General features: G+C 41.2%; 1 protein-coding gene across 1 annotated transcript in view; it reads left to right on the top strand.

Annotated features, from left to right (window-relative positions):
* Positions 1–25530, top strand: part of LOC139465100 (protein white-like) — a 33426-nt gene extending 7896 nt beyond the window's left edge. Inside the window, exons 6-19 of the mRNA XM_071246792.1 lie at positions 343–509; positions 2019–2090; positions 2315–2417; positions 4313–4414; positions 4976–5007; positions 9028–9133; positions 11892–12023; positions 14579–14671; positions 15215–15272; positions 18069–18146; positions 20816–20921; positions 21947–22047; positions 22318–22400; positions 25426–25530. Coding sequence (XP_071102893.1) covers positions 343–509; positions 2019–2090; positions 2315–2417; positions 4313–4414; positions 4976–5007; positions 9028–9133; positions 11892–12023; positions 14579–14671; positions 15215–15272; positions 18069–18146; positions 20816–20921; positions 21947–22047; positions 22318–22400; positions 25426–25530 — 1338 coding nt within the window. The remainder of the gene's footprint in view (positions 1–342; positions 510–2018; positions 2091–2314; positions 2418–4312; positions 4415–4975; positions 5008–9027; positions 9134–11891; positions 12024–14578; positions 14672–15214; positions 15273–18068; positions 18147–20815; positions 20922–21946; positions 22048–22317; positions 22401–25425) is intronic.
* Positions 25531–25902: the final 372 nt, after the last annotated feature.

Here is a 25902-nt window from a genome sequence, read left to right as displayed (position 1 = left end):
GTTTATTTCGATTTCAGCAATTATCAAACATATGTGTGTACGTTTCCTTTCCCCCAGTTTCTTGAAATTCAGTAAAGGAACAGTATTTTGTGGTGACATTTGAGATGATGGTTGAAATAATTTGGCTTCAGGTTTTACACACATATATTTTTCACATGACTTGCTGTTTCCTATATAAACGTGTCCCGATGGGTAACACAAGTATATTGCAGGGCAGATGAGCTATAGTAATGTGAAAGAATTGGGTGGTCTTTAACTTCTTTTGAGTAGTATGCAACTGGTACAATGTCTTGTTGTGATATCGTCTTAGAATAACTAGATAACTTCGTATGCCTGCCTCAGATATTGACAAATCCTCCTCTGATGTTCTGTGATGAACCTACCTCTGGTCTGGACTGCTTCATGGCGGAGAGCATCGTGAAGACCTTGCAGACTATGGCGCAGCGCGGCAGAACAATCATGTGCACGATCCATCAGCCGTCATCAGAGGTCTTCCAGCTGTTTGATCAGTGAGTGAACTGGCCCTCCTAGTCTAAACAGTCTCGCCCAACCCCATGGCCTAACAGTCTCTCCTACCTTGATCTACTTGACTCGGTTGGTTCTACAATCTACCTGTCTCTTATACTCTGATCTGATCTAGCCTTCTTGTCTTGTCCCTGGCCTTAGTGTCACCCCTATCCTGATTTATCTGTATGCCCTAATCCCGGGGTCTGTATGCCCTAATCCCGGGGTCTGTATGCCCTAATCCCGGGGTCTGTATGCCCTAATCCCGGGGTCTGTATGTCCTAATCCCGGGGTCTGTATGCCCTAATCCCGGGGTCTGTATGTCCTAATTCCGGGGTCTGTATGTCCTAATCCCGGGGTCTGTATGTCCTAATTCCGGGGTCTGTATGTCCTAATCCCGGGGTCTGTATGCCCTAATCCCGGGGTCTGTATGCTCTAATCCCGGGGTCTGTATGTCCTAATCCCGGGGTCTGTATGTCCTAATCCCGGGGTCTGTATGTCCTAATCCCGGGGTCTGTATGTCCTAATCCCGGGGTCTGTATGTCCTAATCCCGGGGTCTCTATGCCCTAATCCCGGGGTCTCTATGCCCTAATCCCGGGGTCTCTATGTCCTAATCCAAGGCTCTGTGTGTCCTTCTCAAAGGGTCTGTATGTCACTATGTTACAGTATCTTCTAGCCCCGTGGTCTAGCTGTACTTCCGACAACCGTATCCCGTCTCTTCTAGTTTGGTTCACCTTGGTCTAAATATCTGTCCTACTCGGGTCAATCTGTCTCTCCTACTCCCTTGGTCTAACTGTCTCTCATTCCGCGGTCTACAAAGTCTCTCCTTCCTCGGTCTACAAAGTTTCTCCTACTCTCATAGTCTCTCAGCTTCCGTTACTTCCAATGCCCAACTTACTCTATTATAAGGAACTACCTGCATCTCTTTCTAAGGTACATCGCTCCAATCTACAAATTCTAATTTTCGTCCAGAAGTTTTCCACCTAGCTGGCCCCGCTACCGGGTTCCAAGGATATCTTGTCATACAGTATGGGGGTCCCTCCTGCGGAGTTAAGCAGCTCTCCTTCTTGTTTCTGAGTGTGTCACCTACGGACCCTATCATACCTCACTACTACTACCACCACCACCACCGCTACTACTACGACTACTACTACAGCTACTACTACGACTACAACTACTACTACGACTACAACTACTACTACTACTATGACTACTACAACCACTACTACTTCAATTCTTAATACTACTACTGCAGCTGCTGCTACTACTATTACTACCGCTACTACTATTACTGCTGCTGCTATTATTACTACTACAACTACTGCTGCTGCTGCTGTTGCTACTACTACCACTGCTACTATTACTACTACTACTACTACTACTACTACTACTACTACTACTACTACTACTACTACTACTGCTGCTGCTGTTGCTACTACTACCACTGCTACTATTACTACTGATGTAATGGTCACAAGTTTCTACAACTTGTATCTCCCCCTGTGTGTTCCAGCTTGTTGCTGCTGTCTGAAGGCCATATAGCCTACCTGGGATCAGCCTGGCAAGCGGAGAAATTCTTTCTAAGGTAGAGAGTTCTTTAATCCTGCATACTTACTTTGATTTACTTTCACGATAAAATATTTTTTTTTAGTAAAACGGGCTCCATATTTAATAAGTAGTACTTCAATGAAAGACACATTGTATCATATGTCAGGGTACTCATTGGAAGACGTGAGACTGCGAATGAAAGTACAAAGTATTAATACATAAAATGAGACACCTGCTAATCTCAGCCGTTGTGTGTTGAAGCCAAGGGCACCTGTGTCCTGCAAACCACAATCTGGCTGACTTCTACATCAACACGATGGCCATTGACCCTGGCAGACAGGAGGACTGCCGACGGAAAGCAGTGGTGAGTCTTACATCAGATGTAGTGTGAGCTGTAGTGAGTCTTACATCAGATGTAGTGTAAGCTGTAGTGAGTCTTACATCAGATGTAATGTGAGCTGTAGTGAGTCTTACATCAGATGTAGTGTCAGCTGTAGTGAGTCTTACATCAGATGTAGTGTATAGCTGCAGTGAGTCTTACATCAGATGTAGTGTGAGCTGTAGTGAGTCTTACATCAGATGTAGTGTGAGCTGTAGTGAGTCTTACATCAGATGTAGTGTGAGCTGTAGTGAGTCTTACATCAGATGTAGTGTGAGCTGTAGTGAGTCTTACACCAGATGAGGTGTATAGCTGTAGTGAGTCTTACATCAGATGTAGTGTATAGCTGTAGTGAGTCTTACATCAGATGTAGTGTGAGCTGTAGTGAGTCTTACATCAGATGTAGTGTATAGCTGTAGTGAGTCTTACATCAGATGTAGTGTATAGCTGTAGTGAGTCTTACATCAGATGTAGTGTATAGCTGTAGTGAGTGTTACATCAGATGCAGTGTAAGCTGTAGTGAGTCTTACATTAGATGTAGTGTATAGCTGTAGTGAGTCTTACATCAGATGTAGTGTATAGCTGTAGTGAGTCTTACATCAGATGTAGTGTCAGCTGTAGTGAGTCTTACATAAGATGTAGTGTAAGCTGTAGTGATTCTTACATTAGATGTAGTGTATAGCTGTAGTGAGTCTTACATCAGATGTAGTGTATAGCTGTAGTGAGTCTTACATCAGATGCAGTGTAAGCTGTAGTGAGTCTTACATTAGATGTAGTGTATAGCTGCAGTGAGTCTTACATCAGATGTAGTGTATAGCTGTAGTGAGTCTTACATCAGATGTAGTGTGAGCTGTAGTGAGTCTTACATCAGATGTAGTGTGAGCTGTAGTGATTCTTACAACAGATGTAGTGTGAGCTGTAGTGAGTCTCACATCAGACATAGTGTGAGCTGTAGTGAGTCTTACCTCAGATGTAGTGTGAGCTGTAGTGAGTCTAACATCAGATGTAGTGTCAGCTGTAGTGAGTCTTACATCAGATGTTGTGTGAGTTGTAGTGAGTCTGACATCAGGTTCGTGTTTCCTTTAGCGTTGAGTATATTATGCCTCCTCAACTTACAAGATACAATTTATTCTGTTTCTAGATGTACATGACAAATACCCTGCCTTGAAATGATGCCTTGAATTGTGTGTGTGTGTGTGTGTGTGTGTGTGTGTGTGTGTGTGTGTGTGTGTGTGTGTGTGTCTGTGTGTGTGTGTGTGTGTGTGTGTCTGTGTGTATGTGTATGGGGTGAGGGTTTTGAAACGTGTGTGGTTTATGTGCATGTGGGTGTGGGTGTGGGTGTGTTGTGTGATGTGGGTGTGTTACTACAGACATAATAATTTGTCTGTCATTGCTTCATTATCATTGTGTGTAAAGCCACACAAGATTAGCCTAGAGATTAGTTTCAGTATTTTCCAGATCAAATGCTTTTTTCTGTAGAATCTCTTGTCTCCGTGAGGCCACGTGTTGCTGCTGACTTTACCAATTTCCAAAAAACGAAATCTTAAAGAAATGGTACACACAAAAACATCATAAAAGGATAATTTGTTTTAGCATTTTAGCCTTTAGCATTCCTTGCTTATAAATTCAAGCATCTTAAGGAATATACCTCCTCTAGAACTGTCAGTTCGTCTCATGGAGGTTATAATGGACTTTCAGTTTATATTCAATTATAGTTTCTATACATTGTTCATGAACTCGGAAAAAGAACTGATGGTATTACCCATGGTAATAACCTTGACTTATCACGAGGATTTCCTGGTGCCAATGACCGACGAGTTAGTAAAAGTGAGGACAGTTTGAACTTTAGCATTACAAACGTGGACGTTTCAATTTTTCAGGCGCTGTGTGACGCCTTCAGGAAGAGCGAGGTTAATCAGACTTTACTCTGTAATCTGCAGGAGGTGACAGATCAAAGCCAAGCAAACATCAATTCTTCTTTGGTAAGCAGTTAACATATAGTCTCAGCATCAGTCTCTGTTATCTGGCTAGATGGACACTTGACATGTGCCTACGGGCGCGAGAACTGTGCCAAAATCAAAATAACACTACGAATAGTCATTTTTGTAAAATGTTTACCGCTCATAATAACAGCGTGCACAAGCGGTAAGTTAAATGAGATTAAATAAATAAATAAATGCCATCTGGTCGTGAGAGGTCCTGACAATGGTAGTTTGTGCTGCTTCTTGTTGGCTCCGTCGGAGGCGGTAGGGTAGCCGACAGGTATAAGCCAGAGAAGAACCGGGTTAGACTCTCTGGTGTCCCTCGCCGTGGCATTGCTGGAATAGTTCTAACAACGTTGTAAAATCATACTCACTCACTCACAACTGCTTTAATATTAAATCTAGAAAAATCAGAGTCCCCTCTGTTACAAGAAACGGTGTCAATATATCGTCTGCGCATACAAAGCGAACAGTACATAAACTGCATCTGTCTAACTTGACCATCTTAGAGACGTTTTGCGATTTTAAAACTAAAGCAATTATAATTGTGTTATATTTCAGTTTCAACACGCCTTTAACAATGGAAATGACAGGTAAGGCAACGTGACTTTCTTCTCAGTACCTTATTCAGTTGTGTCGATGGGCTCAAGGAATGGCTTAAAGCCAAGACTACAAGATCTGCCCAGTACTCGCCAGCATTATAAACTGGGCGGCAAAAGAAAGTATGGGTCGAGTTGCATGATCGATACAAAAATAACAAGAAGAGGTTTTGTTGTGAATTAAACTATAATCTAGGGAGAGCTAACAAATGATTGATCAATCATAGTTTGAATGAAATTGTGCAATCATAGGTAATGTTAGCTCAAGGTAAACAATGGTCGGGTAAGAAATTTCATTTTCAAAAGTTGTCTGAGATGTCACGAAACAATTGTCAGACACACTACAAATTCATTGTCGACACAATTGCCTTCAATAGCGTGTATGACGTCCAGCTGCCTCAATGCATGCTGAGATACGCCGCCTTATCGATGACGTCAGTCTTCTGATGACGTGGACTGGAATCCGTTGCCACTCTTCTCTCCGGGTCTGCTGCAATTCTTGTCTGTTGACGGGATGCTGATGGCGCGCTCTAATCTGTCTGTCAAGATGGTCCCACAGATGTTCAATAGGATTCATATCGGGTGAGTGGGCAGGCCAGGGCAAAACGTCAACGTTCTGCGGGTTTAGAAAGTTCCGAGTTAGTCTTGCAGTAAGGGGCCTGGCATTGTCGTGTTGGAACAATGTACGATGCTGTTGGTTTTGTAAGAACGGAAGCACAACTGGCTGCAACACTTGGTCTCTGTACTGCACAGCGTTCAGGTTTCCCTGTATAATCACCAAATCAGTCTTCTGATCTCCACAAATACCGCCCCACACCTCCCCCGCCGAATGGATGGACCCCTCGAATACACACCGGAGCCAAACGTTCCCCTCTGCGTCGATAAACTCGTTCTTGCCGTCATTTCGAAACAAGTTAAACCGACTTTCCTCAGTAAACAGCACTCGACGCCAATTTCTCACTTGCCAGCGTCGAACTTGCCTCGCCCATCGCAGTCTCAGGCGTCGATGTAGAGCAGTCAGTACCATTCCTCGGAAAGGACGATACGCTCGGATTCCAGCAGCACGTCGTCGTCACTGTTACGAATCTGTTTCGCGGGTGAATGAGCCGTCTCTGACCGTCTACCAGTGGTGTTGTCACTCGGGGTCGTCCGGCTCTAGGTCTGTCCTGTGTCCTCCCTGTCTGCATGTACCGTTGAATCAGCCTGGCTACTGTCAATGGTGTACTACCAAACATTCTGGCAATTTGGACATGTGTTGCCCCAATTTCGGCCATACCGATGGCTCTCTCTCTCTGCTCCCGTGACAGTCGTGGCATTTCTTTTGTGTGCTTTCGTCACCTATATCCTGCAGACGAACGCATTCTTTACGGCTAACATGCACGTGTAGTTTATGCCAAAGGCGGGAAACCTGTTTCACCATTTTTTTTTGGTCACCGCACGAGCGCCGTCACAGGTGGCGCGTTGTTGGTACCTGTTGCTGGGCAGTCATATTCCCAATACCAAATTACAAATTGCCAACCTATACTTTCTTTTGCCGCTTAGTTTATGATCCTACACTTTCCCAGGTGTAAGATTCAGGCGACAATTCGATCACTTCACTTCACATTTACCGAGAATATGTTATCATACACTGTGTAGTCTTTTTAGAAGTTGGGAGAATATGAATACATGACATTTCTTTTTAAAGATAGCACATTCTTATATTCAAGGAACGACGTTTCAGCGCTACTTTTTGCCCCTTCATCAGGTGAAAGCTTCGTTACTGTATATCCATAAAAAGTGTCATGTATCAATACACTATGTAAACACTTCGAGTACAATAGAACACTACAGACTGGGCTAGATAGACACTAATATAGCGAAGAACCATATCCCAGCGGCTTCATTTGTTTTGTAAAACCGGAGACAAAGTATTTTCCTCCAGAATTTGCTAGAACAAATTATTAGTTTACCTCAACTCTCAAAAGAATTTTAACTGGTCGTCCCCTAGAACATAACAATATTGACCTAAAAGGAATTTTCCTTTCACAACGTAACTGAATAAACAAACCGTATATCATATCCATTGTTAAATCTCTCAAGATCATTCACAGATCCGTTACCTGAAGTCAGATCACTGTATGTAAACATATATGTTGACACTCCGTCACGTTTAAGCGATGTATACATCAGTGTCCGGAGATGAACAGAGCTACAAAATGTATGATAAGGATTTCGTTAAGTGCACTTGAGTTACCCGGAGAAACAGAAGTAGTGTCCTCAACACGGTCAGTTGGTTGGGCTCTGAGGTTTGGAAGGAACCCATTATTTGTTGAAGGATATGGCTGCAAGCATCCATCATCTGCATCAAGTAACATCCCCAGGAGATGCAGGAGATTACCTGTTTAAGATGGAATAAGGTTTGACAGTTGTTGAGGGCAACTACATACAAAACTCGCGGTTGATTTTGAAGTTAACAGTATGTCCCTTGGTTTTACAGAATGGCGTTGTTTTACACTTGACGAACACCGGAAGTAAAGCTTCCCGACATAAATGTCAGACATACATTTTACGGAAACCACAAGTCGACGAAGAACGTTTTTTATCGTTAAGAAAATAATTTTCAGTGTATATAATAATATTTCTTGTGCTTCTTCAAAATCCCATCTGCGTCATGGGAAGGTTTTAATAACAAATACAATCTACATTGCAGAAACCAACCAGCACATCCTCCTAAAAAGCTTAGGATGTCTCCTTCATGACCGTGTGTTTGTTCTGACATGAAACCGTTGTCCTGTTTCTCTGACATGACAACGTTTAACAAATGTTATATTTGGGATAACGCTTTCTTAGTAAAGTACAGATTCTCGTACTTTATTTGGTTGAGTCCCTTGAAAAGAAAGTTGAGCCCCATGAAAAGAAAGCATTATCTCAAATATAACATTTGTTACATTGGACCACTTTCTAAATGGCATGTATGGCATATATTTGGCATAATATGGCACAGTGATTAAAACATTCGCTTGTCACGCCAATGAACCAGGTTTGACTCCAACATTGGCTGAATTCCGATTCTTGGTGACCTCTGTTGTTATAATTATGGACAGTTCAAAACAGGTTTATCTTCAAGGTGACGTCTCTATCGCATCCGAGCGCCTCCGTTCTCTGCACTACAAAGAGAAGTAACTAGAAGTAACTCTGCAGTAACTAGAGAATTGAGGCTTTATCACTGTTTTGTTTTGCAGTGTTGACCTAGATTTTAATTTGAATGAAAGCCCTTTTTCTGCTTTAAATGCGTCACACAGTGGTAATAGTACTGGCATCCACTGTGTGGTTAAATTGTCTCCAATTTATTATGAAATACATATAAATACAATACAAGTTATTCCATGGCATTTGATGGCTAAACAATTGTTTGTGTTCATATTTCCGTGAATTAAAATGTCTTCATCCAACGCCGCTAACGGACTACTGTTTGCTAAGACCCGGAGAACGGGGGTAGAATAGGTCTTCATAGGTAAAAGGCGACTATGCTTGTCGAAAATGGGGACTAACGGGATCGGGTGGTCAGGCTCGCTGACTTGGTTGATACATGTCATCGTATCACAATTGTGTGGATCGATGCTCATGATGTCAATCACAGGATTGTGTGGTCCAGATTTGATTATTTACAGACCGCCGTCATATAGCTGGAATAGTGTTCAGTGTGGTTTTAAACAAAAAATAAACAAACAAACAAAAACAGTCACCTGATGATGGGCGTGACCCGTAATGGGTTTTCATCAGATCTTTGTTTAGGGGTAGTCAGAACTAAGGTCTGACTTTAATGAAATTCTATTAACAGAGGTTAATAATAAACTAGCAAAAATATAATAAAAATCTATACAGTATTTCTGAAGGTTTTTAACACATTCGGAACACACTGAGCGAGATGGAAAATATGATAAGATTTGTTATACTATTTTTACATTCACATTGAAACAGGTACGAACTCGAGTCAGGTGTGATGTGATCACCAGATCTTGCTATCTGCAGGTACAGCTCCCCTGGGCACAAACAGCTGCAGATGCTGCTGTGGAGAAGTGGTATCGGGATGAGGAGGGATGCGGCGGTGTTTGTAGCACAAGGACTTCAGACTGTCGTGAGTAGGCGCATACATGTACTGTCGCTGTTGACATTGAAATGTGTTGGGCGAGATGCAGTGTGAGCGATGCTGAGGTGGGTGTCACGCCGCTGTGAACAGTATTGCAGTTATATCACGGCGTGTCAGCTTAATTTGTGAGGAAAGCCTAAAGTGGATGTTTACCACTCCGGTGAAACCCACGATCTAGGGTATGGTGCTGACAAACATGATGACAAACATGATGACAAACATTATCGGGATGAACCAGGATTCGAACCAAAACTCATAGCTCCTGGTGTACCAAAGGGACACAACTCTGCACAACGAATTGCGGCTTCTTTGACGACTGGGCCACCCGTGCACCCCCACCCCTCTTCACCCCCCCCCCCCCCCCCCCCACACACACACACACACATACTCGTTCTCAGAAGCCAGATCCTGACGTTATAATAGATTCTTTCTATATATATTCTTTCTTCATATTTCGTGATCCGCCTTCATATTCCCTTTACTCTTAGTGGCATTCGTTGTTGTAATGGCAACATTACTGCGGATGCATGATATTGTATCAATATAACAATTAATATTCTTTATAAAATAGTACTTCAAACATATATGTTCAATTCCAACGGAAACGACGTTTGATGGATTAAGACGGAACAGTTTGTAACGAAAGAAAATATGATATTTAAATTGCATTTCTGTTGATTTCGCGGTCTTCTGCGGAGTGCGAGTGAACGAAAATAATATGTTGTTATGACACTATGTCAGTAATTAGTTAAAGACGCAACGACACATCTGGGACAATACACATCCGTTACTGGGGAACAACAGACGAGGTCACTGCCCTGTAGACGCCCCCAGAAGGAGTAATCGTTACTGGGGACCAACAGACGAGGTCACTGCCCTGTAGACGCCCCCAGAAGGAGTAATCGTTACACTGATCCCGAGATCATGCAATAGAATAGGTCTTGCTTGCCTGTCTGATGTCATACGTGATTTCAAATGACAAATTATCGCTGTCATGTTTTATTCCGATATGAAACATTGCCATGAGTGGAAACACTAACCTTTTGTGACATTTATATTGAACTGGCGAGTCTTGGTTTGGAGGTCAACGGTTTCTGGAGATTGCAACAAAACCCCGATCGAAATAGAGTTTTTAAAAAACTTACACTTGTTTGCGTTGCTGGGACCTTTCATGTCATGCCCTTACATATTTTACTTAAAGGCAATAAACTGTGGCTTTAAATTAAGGCATATTCAGTAAGCGAGATAATATGTTCTCATCAGCCATGACGCGAACTGCCGCATGATCGATGATGTTTTGTGAAGCAATAAACAATGTCAAACTCCCCGTTTAGAAAGTCCAGTTTAGCGCTACGACTGTCGTATGATACGCTAATGGGAAAAGACTTTTTGAAAAATAAATATGTATTTTGTCGATATGAACATTACAATAAAACAATTATATTTTATAATAATTTGTATCGAGCGCAAGAGGATAAAAAGATTCTACTGTATTGCTGTGACACTGTACGTCAGTCAGTGTATATAATAATGAGGTACAGACACGTATCCGTTCTTCCATATGTTTTATATTTAGAGAATCCTAAAACATTGATAGCGACGTCAACGTATAATACTTTCACGGGTCCCTGTACGATTGCACCCCAAAAGCGCCCCTAAACATGCCCCTAAACATGACCCTAAATGTCTTATCTCAGTCGAAAACGCTCGGGGTCTGATTATTGTCATTTTGTGCCATGTCCTACACAAATACAAGGTCGAGACAGATGGACCCTTTGTCTGCACCATCTACCCGCGTCATGGAGACAGATGGACCCTTTGTCTGCACCATCTATCCGCGTCATGGAGACAGATGGACCCTATGTCTGCACCATCTACCCGCGTCATTGAGACAGATGGACCCTTTGTCTGCACCATCTATCCACGTCATGGAGACAGATGGACCCTTTGTCTGCACCATCGACCCGCGTCATGGAGACAGATGGACCCTTTGTCTGCACCATCTATCCACGTCATGGAGACATATGGACCCTTTGTCTGCACCATCGACCCGCGTCATGGAGACAGATGGACCCTTTGTCTGCACCATCTACCCGCGTCATGGAGACAGATGGACTCTTTTTCTGCACCATCTATCCGCATCATGGAGACAGATGGACCCTTTGTCTGCACTATCGATCCGCGTCATGGAGACAGATGGACCCTTTGTCTGCACCATCTACCCGCGTCATGGAGACAGATGGACCCTTTGTCTGCACCATCGACCCGCGTCATGGAGACAGATGGACCCTTTGTCTGCACCATCTACCCGCGTCATGGAGACAGATGGACCCTTTGTCTGCACCATCGACCCACGTCATGGAGACAGATGGACCCTTTGTCTGCACCATCGACCCGCGTCATGGAGACAGTGGACGCCGATTGTTTGGTTGTGCCGAGTCTATGTAGTTCCGTCCTGGCAGCACACATTACGCATGATGAATGGAATCTGAGCATTTTAAATGGGCTTCTTATTCTTACAATTATTGGCTCTAATGAAAACCTTACCATGAATGAGTACGTAAATGTTGTTTATCGCCGGAGTGACCAGCATTCATCCGTGGACTGAACCATTCTCTGTTGGGGTATAAACCCGAAAATGCTTGTTTGTGATTTTACTTTTTCTATTCAATGCTCATTACATTCAGTATTTTGACTTAGAGACTTGAATGGCGACGTCTCTTTATTGCTGCAAGGTGTGTTGCAGTTGGCGGCGGTGTTCCTTGGGCTAGTATACCTGATGCAAAAGTACGACCAGAGCGGCGTCATGAACATCGACGCCGCTATCTTCCTCCTCATCACCAACCTCTCCTTCACCTGCATGTTCTCTGTCGTCAACGTGAGTAAACACGCTAGAACATACACATCAACACACACGTACACTAATCTTCACACACCTGTATGAGAACACACATACAGTTGTCCCAATATCATCATACACTCTGCTCAGTACATATTCATCCATACGTTCACACATGTACATAAACACACACACACACACACACACACACACACACACACACACACACACACACACACACACACACACACACACACACACACACACACGCACACGCACGCGCACACGCACGCGCGCACACACACGCACACAATAGTGGAAAGTGGTGTAATTGACTTAACACAATATCTTGGGGGCATATCCACAACCAGATGGAGTTTACTGAGCGAATTATTTCCCAGTATCAAGTTCACACCAACAGATTTCATAAATTCCCTTTATGAACCGTCGTAGCTACACATATCTACACACATAAACACATCAGTGAAACTACACGGACTGAAGTGCATCTGATTCGAACACGCAACTTTTTCACTTTTTACGTCACTCCGAGAAGGCGAAATAATTTGTTCCATGAGAGAACAGAGGAGGTTATGGTCATTCAGAAATCTGTCACTGTCACCAGCGTATAAGACACATACATTTTCCTAAAGCTCGCTTTATATTTGACGTCAAGAATGTCTCTCAAAACGTCAGTCATATTATATATTAACCCATTTCTTTTCAATATAAAAAAAGCACTATCCCTCTTCATTTCTCTTTGTTCATGATCACATGTCTTCAGGGAGAGAGTCATCCACAGGAGATTCTGTTTCGGAAGCAAATCCATTAAAATTGTGTTTCCAATGTGTTAATGTAGGAGCACAACTTAATAGTCAATACTGCGTGGTGTTCAGCATTTAGCTGCTGCTGGCGACTCTACACGCCATTGATATAAGGGAGACATGACTCGAGCCAGGAACATTGTCCCGACAGATTTAGGATGATATAGGGCTTGAGGCATGCAGTGGTAAAACTAAGTGATCGCTTGTGTCAGAATGGATACCGGTTATTAGCAGAGATCGATAACGCTGTATCTATTACTTACATTGCAACGGGAGTCACAATGATCCTGAATGGCCTGCCATATAAAATAGTATACAGACATTGCTGTGCAGAGTTGTGGCCGCTGGGCACGCCAGAAACCTATGATTGTGGGTTCGAATCCCGGATTAGGTTTCTAGGGGATTAATCAGTTTCCAGTTACAGGAAAAATGTCCTTTACTTTTACCCCAAGTAATAATTGATAAAAGAAATTGTTCGGCTCAACTATTTACTTGAAATATTATGCGTGTAACGAAACATACATGTATCTACACCTCCTAGCCTACCCCAACCCTCCCCGGCCACCACACCTGCGCACACCACCAACCTAAATAACCTAGAACGTTACTCTGTGGCTTACACTGAGTCAGCGACCAGGATACATCAGTGTATTAATACGTCAAATTGTCAAGAACATCTGTCGTAAGCCTGTTTTTAGCCAGGATTGTGTTAAGACGTCCATTTCGTCTCTCAAACTGACAGTAATTTTATTTAAGAACGGAACGTGGTTTCCTTTACAAATGGTAGAACGTCACACAGCATAGGGAATGATAGACACTCCAGTTTATCTTAGATCATCAAAAATCGTACTAGTCGAATCCCTAATCTGATCATGTCAATCAAAACTAGTTTGCGTTGTATTAACCGGGATTTCCTATTTTACTTGAGAATTTCGACATCGCATGCATTATTCCCAAAGAACACTAAATTGGCTGATGGTGGATGGGGGAACAGGCAATGACAGACATATTGATGTTGCAGTCAAATCAAACAATGTTTATTGTATGATAGGTCATAGGCCCAAATACATGAAGTTCATACAATACAGTACAGGATGTTATTACAAGTAAAATCACGTTTCATTTCTGTACAATTCTGGTCTCGAAACATATTTGAAATATAACATAACTATTGATGATTTGAGGTTACCACAAGGCGAATAAATTGTTGGACTGGCGGTCGAAATACATTTATATTTGATATATGCATTGCTTTCGAATATATTTTAAGGGTGGTCATATAAGGGTGAAATGATACAGCTCTTGCTTACTGTAATAAGTACATACTCTTTCAGATTTTTGAATTTTGTCACGTCTCTCGGTATCAACATTAGCCTTGTACATCCAACTCGAAAACGTGAAACATCTGTAGCAAATGTACACAAGGTCAAATTTATTAACTATTTCTGTGCTTCTAGGCTTATCTTAAAAAGTGTATAATACTCATATCTTGTACTAGACGATACTATATTGGACCATTCTTGACTGTACATATCTTTCAATCTGGCACAGGTTATGGAAACTCACTATACATCCACCATCTTGGTAGACCCAAGCATATCCTAGACCTGAACTGAACAGAATAAGTGGAACATTGCTTGCCCAGGTCTGTCTACCTACTGAATCAAGATACAATATCATGTCCTATGCCTTACGCGGATGTCTATTAGATGGCATATGAAGTAGTTTCAGCTAGTAGTTAATGCCTTTCACCGATCTGTTTACAAACAGTCGTTCCCGGCGGAGTTGCCAGTGTTCATGAGGGAGTACGGCAGTGGCCTCTACAGAGTCGACATCTACTTCATATCGAAGACATTGTCAGAGGTGAGACCATTTGATAGCCATGTGAGGTAGGTTGTGAACAGTTTCTCAATTACACCCCGACGTGTCATCTTGATGTTGATAGGCAGTTCGAAGTGATGCAGGTCTCCGACCAGATCTACTAAGATAAAACTCACGAGCACGGGTGTTTAAAAACCTAGAACCATAATCTGGACAAACCTGTGATTCGAACCCAATGTCTAAGGGACGCAACTCTGGAACCTACCTGGTACAACAACATAAGGTTCTTTTGAAATGGACCCGGGTTCGATTCCCGACATGGGCACAATTTGTGAAGCCCATTTCTGGTGTTCCCCACCGTGATTTTGCTGGGATATTGCTAAAAGCGGCGTAAATAAATGTTGGATAAGCCATATGGTATAAGAAACAAACGTCTCAAAATACCTACTCAGATAAATATTTCCTCCTCCACGTACGAAGTGATATAGATATTTATTTTTCACTTAAATTAAATTTACTTTAATTGCATAATTGAATTTCAAGATGAAACTAAATGTATTTCACGGAGTAACGTTACTGTTTCAGTTGCCAACTCTTATCATTCTGCCAGCGTTGTTCGCCAGTATAAGCTATTGGATGATAGGTATGTACCTAGTTCCTTGTAACATCTAATGGACGATAGGTATGTACCTAGTTCCTTGTAACATGTATTGGATGATAGATGATAGGTATGAACCTAGTTCCTTGTAACATCTAATGGATGATAGGTATGTAGCTAGTTCTTTGTAACATGTATTGGATGATAGATGATAGGTATGTACCTAGTTCTTAAAAAATATATCGGATGATAGGTATGTATCTAGTTCCTTGTAACATCTAATGGACGATAGGTATATACCTAGTTCTTAAAAAATATATCGGTCGATAGGTATGTACCTAGTTTTAAAAAATATATCGGATGATGGGTATGTACCTTGTTCCTTGTAACATGTATTGGATGATGGGTATGTAGCTAGTTCCTTGTAACATGTATTGGATGATAGGGATGTACCTAGTTCCTTGTAACAGGTATTGGATGATAGGTATGTAGCTAGTTCCTTGTAACATGTATCGGATGATAGGTATGTAGCTAGTTCCTTGTAACATGTATCGGATGATAGGTATGTACCTAGTTCCTTGTAACATCTAATAGATGATAGGTATGTAGCTAGTTTTTAAAAAATATATCGGATGACAGGTATGTACCTAGTTCCTTGTAACATGTATTGGACGATAGGTATGTACCTAGTTCTTAAAAAATATATCGGATGATAGGTATGTACCTAGTTCCTTGTAACATGTATTGGATGATAGGTATGTGACTAGTTCCTTGTAACATGTATTGGATGATAGGTATGTAGCTAGTTCCTTGTAACATGTATTGGATGATAGGTATGTATCTAGTTCCTTGTAACATGTATCGGATGATAGATGATAGGTATGTACCTAGTTCCTTGTAACATCTAATGGATGATAGGTATGTAGCTAGTTCTTAAAAAATATATCGGATGATAGGTATATACCTAGTTCCTTGTAACATGTATTGGATGATAGGTATGTACCTAGTTCTTAAAAAATATATCGGATGATAGGTATGTACCTAGTTCCTTGTAACATGTATTGGATGATGGGTATGTACCTAGTTCCTTGTAACATGTATTGGATGATAGGTATGTAGCTAGTTCCTTGTAACATGTATCGGATGATAGGTATGTAGCTAGTTCCTTGTAACATGTATTGGATGATAGGTATGTAGCTAGTTCCTTGTAACATGTATTGGATGATAGGTATGTAGCTAGTTCCTTGTAACATGTATTGGATGATAGGTATGTAGCTAGTTCCTTGTAACATGTATTGGATGATAGGTATGTAGCTAGTTCCTTGTAACATGTATCGGATGATAGGTATGTAGCTAGTTCCTTGTAACATGTATTGGATGATAGGTATGTAGCTAGTTCCTTGTAACATGTATTGGATGATAGGTATGTACCTAGATCCTTGTAACATGTATTGGATGATAGGTATGTAGCTAGTTCCTTGTAACATGTATTGGATGATAGGTATGTAGCTAGTTCCTTGTAACATGTATTGGATGATAGGTATGTAGCTAGTTCCTTGTAACATGTATTGGATGATAGGTATGTAGCTAGTTCCTTGTAACATGTATTGGATGATAGGTATGTAGCTAGTTCCTTGTAACATGTATTGGATGATAGGTATGTACCTAGTTCCTTGTAACATGTATCGGATGATAGGTATGTAGCTAGTTCCTTGTAACATGTATCGGATGATAGGTATGTACCTAGTTCCTTGTAACATGTATTGGATGATAGGTATGTAGCTAGTTCCTTGTAACATGTATTGGATGATAGGTATGTACCTAGATCCTTGTAACATGTATTGGATGATAGGTATGTACCTAGTTCCTTGTAACATGTATTGGATGATAGGTATGTAGCTAGTTCCTTGTAACATGTATTGGATGATAGGTATGTAGCTAGTTCCTTGTAACATGTATTGGATGATAGGTATGTAGCTAGTTCCTTGTAACATGTATCGGATGATAGGTATGTAGCTAGTTCCTTGTAACATGTATCGGATGATAGGTATGTAGCTAGTTCCTTGTAACATGTATTGGATGATAGGTATGTACCTAGTTCTTTGTAACATGTATTGGATGATAGGTATGTACCTAGTTCTTTGTAACATGTATTGGATGATAGGTATGTACCTAGTTCTTTGTAACATGTATCTTGTATGATAGGTATGTACCTAGTTTCTTGTATGATAGGTATGTACCTAGTTTCTTGTATGATAGGTATGTAACTAGTTTCTTGTATGATAGGTTTGTACCTAGTTTCTTGTATGATAGGTATGTACCTAGTTTCTTGTATGATAGGTATGTACCTAGTTTCTTGTATGATAGGTATGTACCTAGTTTTTTGTATGATAGGTATGTACCTAGTTTCTTGTATGATAGGTATGTACCTAGTTTCTTGTATGATGGGTTTGTACCTAGTTTCGTCTAATGGATGGTAGGAAGGTTTCAATATAATGCGAGGAAAGAGGTCAATCAGAAGTCGATGAAACTGTCTCATCACCTTGTCAGTTTCAGTAAAATGCATTACATATTTGAAATGTTCAACCTTTTTCGAAGGTCGTTTACATATTATCCTTCCTTACTGCAGTCGTTAATGTATTTACTTAATATGCACTACTGTGGAGCAGTAGGGTAGCCTAGTGGTTAAAGCGTTCGCTCGTCACGCCGAAAGCTCGGGTTTGATTCCCCACATGGGTTCAATGTGAGAAGTCCATTTATGCTGTCCCCAACCGTGATATTGCTGGAATATAGTAAAACAATCGTAAAACCATACTCACTGATTATGTTCTATGACGCCAGGTCTTAACCCTTCTGTGACGTGCTTCCTGGTGTTCGTGGCGATGATGATCCTTGTAGCCAATGTTGCGGCTTCTTTCGGTGAGGACTCTTTCCTTTCAGTGAAACTATGACAGTACACCTTTCTCAATTCATTCTCATTACAAACAATTATGAATGAATTGCTTTTGTTTAATTAAAATGCTGAGAATATACAATCTTGGAACGATAAACAAACAATGGTACACGAAACTCGAACCAAGAGGACATATTAGACAGGAGACACCTACAAGATTGACTAGACAAAGGGACACCTGGCCGGTTGACTAGACAAAGGGACACCTACACAATTGACTTCTTTGAGAGGCATTAAGAAGTTGGAGTGCTTAGGAAGGATAAGTTGGATGCACAACTTGGAAGTAACGTTCCGATGTAGGTACCTACCGTGTCTCGTGCTTCGAGTTTCGTGTACCCGGTTTGGGTACATAATAGGCTTCCCCAGTCCATTGTAACTACATTCCAGTCAACTCATCTGTATAAACACCACCTCATACTTGTAACTATGCTTGTCAACCATACCCTGTACCCCACTTACTTACTAACAGGCTTAGAACCTACAACGAAACGTCGCTCCTGGTTGTAATAAAGAAGTTGCTCATCCATATATACTCAACAAAAGTTCCTGTGATACCAATATTTTATCGTATTTTTGGTTTGGTTTTTTAAAGTTTGGATTTCAATATTGTAGTACATGTATGGAATCAAGTCACAAAAAACGCATCTGCTAAAGAAAAGCATGCATTCCATGCAAAAGTTGACTTTTATGCAAGCCTAATGCATTCCACTACCAAAGAATGGGAATAAAACACGTGCGTTGACGGGATTCCATATGCATTGTTTAGCATCCGGCTGACAACAACCACTCAGAAAAACAACAAAATTACGCAATTATTCAACATTACGAAATGCCACGACTGTCCGAAAATGAGCGTCTGTGATCCATTGGTATGCTTGAAGCAGGATCGAGTTAACGTGATGTTGCAAGACTATTTAACGTCCACAGAAACACCATTTGGTGTTTATGGCAACGTTGGCAACAGACGAATTCAGTCAGAAACCATCCTCGGAGTGGCGGGCCACGCGTAACCAATAATCGACCACACAACTGGATTCGAACAACACACCTACGATATCGATTCCAGCCAACAGTGACTGCAAGAAGCATCCCTGGCCTTCGACGAATATCTTCACAAACCGTACGTCGTCGCCTCAGATGTGCAGAGATTGTCGCCAGAAGACCCGCCAGACGTCCCATTTTGACAGGAAACCACCGTCAAGCACGTCTACAGTGGTGCAGACAGCGTCTACGATGGACGGCCGTGCACTGGGGGCAAGTTCTATTCACTTACGAGTCTCGTTTTCACCTCAGCCACAGCGATGGACGGATTCGAGTGTACCGACGTCGAGGTGAACGTTACGTCAATCATTGTGTCATGGAAGAAGATCGGTCCGGGGGCGGCAGCGGTATGGCGGTGGAATGACAGCAAGACAGAGGACCCGTTGATAGTGGTAGAGGGAAATCTCAATAGACAGCGCTACTGCGACGAGATCATTGGCCCTGTTGTTCTACCGTTTTTGCGTCGTCATGGCCCAGGCATCACCTTTCAACATGACAACGCCCGGCCTCAAACGGCTCGACATGTTCATGATTCTCTTCAACAAAACAACGTGAATGTCATCCCCTGGCCGGCTCACTCCCCTGATCTCTCACCAATCGAGCACATGTGGGATGATATGGATCGGCGCATTCGACGTCAACCACGTGTTCCACAGACACTCCGGGAACTTCGAAACATTATTCAGCAGATATAGACAGATATCCCACAGGACTTTGTGCGACGCCTGGTCCATTCCATGAGACGAAGATGTGTTGCTTGCATCGCAACCAGAGGTGGACACATACGCTATTGATTTGTAAATTGACATTTTGGCATGTTCATGGTTTTTTTATATAAAATCACGCATTTTCTGAAGTCAGTATGGAAAATTAAACCATTTGAACACTTTCAGGAGTCTTTTTTCTGTTGCAAACCGAAATTGTTTCAGATTTGGTAAAAACATGACTTTGCATTACATCTTATTCAATGTCACAGGAACATTTGTTGTTCAGTATATCTTATCCTTACCTAGCCAATGGACTAGATAACGAGACACAATCCCGACTGACTGGACGGCCTACACAAGAGACACGCCTAGGAGACACCAGGAACCAAATACGAGACACCGTACACATGAGACACACAACACCGTACGCGATATGGCAGGGTTACGTTCCGCAAAGCGATTTTAGAGCTACATTGATCGTGACTCCCATGCGATGTAACAGCCTAACGATCATCGTAACTCTGACATCACTTTGTTGAACGGGGTCCTGACTTCGAAGCGACAAACATGAGAAAGTCATTGTTCACCAGACACTGTATCCGAAACAAAAGCACCCTTCACGAAACACGATGTACGAGTCAACATGATGTACGCCAGACACAAGACTAAACTCATTAAACACGACACTCTGACTGAGATATATAATACATGTTTCACTTTGTTATCGTTTCGCATACAAAGTGGTAATAAGAAATTGTTTAACAATATTTAAACCTCAGCACCGGACAGAAAAGGTTTAAGAAAACCTAATGTTACACATGTACACGGATCAAACATAATCAATCAAACATGGAAGACGTGTCTAAAGTGTACTTTCTGTTGTCAAGGTTACTTGATCTCTACTGCGTCCGGATCTATTGATGTCGCCCTCAATATAGCACCATCCCTCTTTATAGCGTTCACACTCTTTGGGGGATTCTTTCTCAATAGTAGGTGAGTATATGCTTCATTTATTATACTTGAAGAGGTATAATGTCAGCATGCGTATATTTTGGACAAGATATACACTAAGCCACTAGCCTTTTCAAGTTGAGGAATCTACTGTATTAAATGCATATTTGAAACTTATTTTGTTACGACATGCAGATATGAAACGTCTCTGTGAAGTAATATTAAATTGCTGCACTTCTGTGTTATGTGTCAAGGTCTGTCCTGATTTCACAAGAGCACGGAAACGTAGATGCTTGCTGATAAAGGTTGTCCCTATTAATGACACAGATACTCTATCAATCATGTTCATTCGAGCTTCTTTTAAGATGGTTCAACATTCGTCATTTATTACCAGTATTATGTTGCCCGCTTCCCTTATATTTATCTCATTCCCCATCCTTATATGTTTGTGTACCACGTGACTCATAAGACTATCATGACGTTTCGGCGTCACAATTTGTATTCCAATATAATCTGTGTCAGTGCAGGGTGCAGGGTGCATGTTGCGACTGGTAGGGCAGGACATGCTTACCCTTTTCGCGAACACCTTGTGACCTCAGTAATCCATTCATGTAATTTTGCCTTTTACGCCAATTGAAATCAGTATCGACAGATAACCGAGGCCGATTTTACTCTGGCTTTGACGATTAAAATTTATATTCAATATGCAATTAAAAAAACCATTAGTCATAAAATGTCACATCATATTTTTTTAAGAGAAAACTTTTCATGTTTGCACAACAACGAGTACATGCATCCTTATTCAGAAGTACATCGTTATATATCAAACAAATCTTACAGACTATTCTATCATAATGACACAGATGGTCATCAGATGTACATTTCAATGTCACGATACAGACAAGATGACATTTCTGATACGGGGGCATGTAATACTCTAAACGATGGAGATCTGAGATTATGCATTTTCATTTCCAGTTCGATTAGGTCAATTTTCAGAAACATTATTTAACTAACAAAACATAGTCAGCAGTCGTAGTTAGACGGATGTCTGTGTTGTATTTCAGCGCAGTACCTGTCTATTTCATTTGGCTGCAATATTTGTCATGGTTCAATTATGCAAATGAGGTTCTCGTGATTAACCAGTGGGACACCATCGACTACATAGGTGAGGCAATGTTTCGAGGAAAAGATATTACGAATATGAATATTATTTTTAAAGAAAGAAACCCCGAAATAAATAGTTTCTTGGCAATGGTGAAATATATGAATAGTTTGTTTTGTGGAAAATATTCAAACGTCACACATTTTGTGCTAATCGAGAAAATGATGAATTGAATGATCGATTGTTTGGTGGTGCTCAGTATAACCGACAACAATGCACATCAGATGGATGCTCCTTACATCAGTTCCACCAGTGCCTGAATTATATTTTCAGCTTGCGGAGAAGCTTCTAACTCTACTTCTGATGTATGTTTTCGGGATGGGCATGACATAATAGATTACCTTCATTTTCACCAGGTGAGTGATGAAGTGTCTGAAAACTGTATTGTGCTAAACGTGAATATTTATGTGTTCACATGTGTTGTTAATGTGCGATACGTGAATTTTTATGTGTTCACACGTGTTGTTAATGTGCGATACGTGAATATTTATGTGTTCACATGTGTTGTTAATGTGTGATACGTGAATATTTGTGTTCACATGTGTTGTTAATGTGCGATACGTGAATGTTTTGTGTTCACATGTGTTGTTAATTTGTGATACGTGAATATTTATGTGTTCACATGTGTTGTTAATGTGCGATACGTGAATATTTATGTGTTCACATGTGTTGTTAATGTGCGATACACTAAAAGAGATGCAGTATTATTAATCGAGAGTTTATGCAGACGTTTTACGTTATATATATATATATATATATATATATATATATATATATATATATATATATAGAGAGAGAGAGAGAGAGAGAGTTCCGGTTCAAGTGTGTATTTAAAAATTGAATAGGCTTGGAGTTTCGATTTAAGAAATATATTGCTGTGGCATTCTTGAAAGTCACAGTCCAGAACTCTTTGTTTAAGTTGAGATAGAAACATTGTTGAATTTCCAACAACTTGTATTGTCTATACAAATCCAAATCCGTATTTGAAAATAATGTTCTTGATGTAGTAGCCCAAGATACACGACCAACCTCATTCAGTCCATACAGCATTAGAAAGGCTTGTTTAAAGAATCGATTGATGTTCATAGCAAGCAGTTTGGTCCAGTATTTTATCCATTTGATGATATGACATACATACAGTTTATATCTTCCACATTCGCCTAGAAGGGCGTCGTTACATGCGGTGTTTGGCAGCTGAAGTATATGTTTGAAGTATTCAGTCTGTATCCTTTCTACGTATTCGCAGTAATGTAGTCCCCACAATTCTGATCTGTAAGTTGAAGATGGAAGACACTTTGTATCGTTGCTGTATGTACAGTAAAACGCCAGAGAGATGATGGATTGTGTCTAGCTAAAAGCATGCTTGTCTGGTTGTTGTGCTAAGTTAGTTGTTGCTCTTGTCCAGATTAGTTTTGGCGTGAAGAATAAATCCAGGTACTTGTATGAAGAGACTTGAATTCCTCTGTAATGCCATTTTTCATAGTGCCGAAGTGGTCCTCCATTTGTGAAAACAGTGACTTTTTTATTTTTCGACATTTTCAGCCATACCCCATCTCATACAAATATCCCTGATACAGTTGATCTGTTCCTGTAATCTCTCTGCACGGTCAGCTGAATTTGCGACGTCATCGGCATATAGCAACGAACAAACATTTTTCTCTTTGCTGAAATAATAATTCCTCCGCAATTTGCTTGATGCAGTTCGGTGACCATTTCACTGATAAATAGTGTGAATAATGTACGGCTTACCATGCATCTTTGACGTGTTCCGACACAACAATTGAAATACTCCGTAAGACCACTTTCCTTCCTTACAAATGATTTAAGTTTAGAGTACATATCACGAAGCACCGTCAGAACTTCCCAGACTTCAGGAGACGATGCCACAGGAAGGAGTGATTTACGCAATCAGTAGCTTGACTAAAGTCAATGAAAAAACAGTAGCATCTTCCTCCTTTCGCTTTTTATAAATATTTCCTCACCATTCTATCTATCGTTAACATACTATCTACTGTTTTGTTCGAAATCTGAACTGATTGTCAGAGATGATGTCGTTTTCGTCTGACCATATTGAAAGTCTTTCATTTAAGAATTTGGTGAATATTTTCCCTATGGCCGGAAGTTAGAGATTACTCCGCAGTTGTTAAACTATCTAGTGAAGGTTACATATAATCGCTCTGCACCATTTTTGAGGGAACACACCCGACCTGATTATCTCGTTGTACAGTTTAACACATAGAGGAACAGTGATATCGAACGCATTTTTAAATAGTTCGACTGGAAAGCCATCACATCCGGGACCTTTAATTTGTTTTAGTTTCCGAATTGCTCGTGTCACTTCTTGTTCTGTGATCGTTGTGATGAGTTGTTCAGGTTGTCCACCATGACAGTCAGGACATGGATCGGTGTCACGCGCTAGGACCTCGCGATGGACAATATCTGCCATAACAGAGTTGCCCAGGCACGAGTTTAAATGACGAGTTTAAAATTGACGTTGTTTGTAACGTTAAAGAATCCTGTCGCGATGGACAAAATATTGTTTGTAATGTTAATGAGTCTTTTCCTTTCCTAATTTCCTTCCACAGTTTATTTGTACGCAGTATTTTTGATACGCTTACATACTCACTGAAAAGAGAAACCCCATTACTCCAGAGTCCCCAATAAACTGTTCTGGTCATTATGTCCGCTTTAGACTATCATGAGAAGAGGGTAACTGGGGCTGAGTAGTACCACTTTGGAGTGAGTGAGTGAGTGAGTGAGTGTGTGAGTATGGTTTTATTCCGCTTTTAGCAGTATTCCAGGAATATCATGGCGGGGAACACCAGAAATGTCGGAAATCGAACCCGGGTGTTCAGCGTGACTGCCTAGGCTACCCGACCGCCCCAGTGCCACTATGGATATGTGTAAGCGTTCCCAGTAGTGATCATCCGTTAGATGGGGTTTCCTGATTAAGGGGGTCCCGGCTAGCAAGGTTTCATTGTATAGGAGAGATCATATACATGTCAGTTTCTAAACATATTCTTGGTTTTGATGAGTGCGTGCTTGAGTGATTTCGTGAGGGAGTTCTTAGTAAGTTTTTGAAACACTTCTTGGAAGAGATCTTGAATGAGTTCGTAGATGAGTCCGTAAGAGTTTTGCGTGAGTTCTTGCGTGAGTTCGTGAGTGAGATCTTGTGTGAGTTCGTGAGAGATGTATCAAGGCGGGGACACCAAGAAGAGGCTGCACACATGTACCCTATTTGTGTAAACATCAAATCAAACGTAGCTGGCGTCATGCAAATTCAGTGACGGTATTTAAGATTGGGAAATGATCTATGAGACATAGGAAGAGAAATGATCTGTTCAGTGTCATGACTAGAACCAATTTATTTGTTTCTTTCAGGGATCGTATTACCTGGACATCGGCCTGCTGTTTGTACTGCTGGTGGGCTTCAGGCTTCTGGCCTTCCTACTGTTACTTCTAAAGGCGAAGCGATCAAAGGCATAACCTGCTTCCATGGTTTTACGCCGACCTGTTGATGAGTTTCCGTTGCAGGCCAACACGTGACTGATAGTGGGGGCATTGATCGCCTGTCAAGATACGCTATATCCGCCAGGCATCAGAGCCGACCAGCAATGACCGTCTGATGTGACGAAGCGTCTATCTGTTCAATGTGGTTTGACCCTTGAAGAACTTTTGTCATACGTGGATAATATCATAACTCTACATCCTGACCATAACAGAACAGAGAAAACCATTTGTTTCATAAGAAGACACAATGCTGTTAACATCATTTGAACAAAAAAATCCTTGTGTTAAAATGAACGTTGTCCAAGGCTTTCAAAGCACAGAGACATGTAAACACACTGGTCTTACCAG

The sequence above is a fragment of the Haliotis cracherodii genome, unplaced genomic scaffold, assembly GCF_022045235.1.
Source record: "Haliotis cracherodii isolate W230 unplaced genomic scaffold, xgHalCrac1.p SCAF_17, whole genome shotgun sequence".
Taxonomy (NCBI): domain Eukaryota; kingdom Metazoa; phylum Mollusca; class Gastropoda; order Lepetellida; family Haliotidae; genus Haliotis; species Haliotis cracherodii.
The sequence above is the reverse complement of the archived record's forward strand: the minus strand, read 5'-3'. Positions and strand labels throughout refer to the sequence as shown.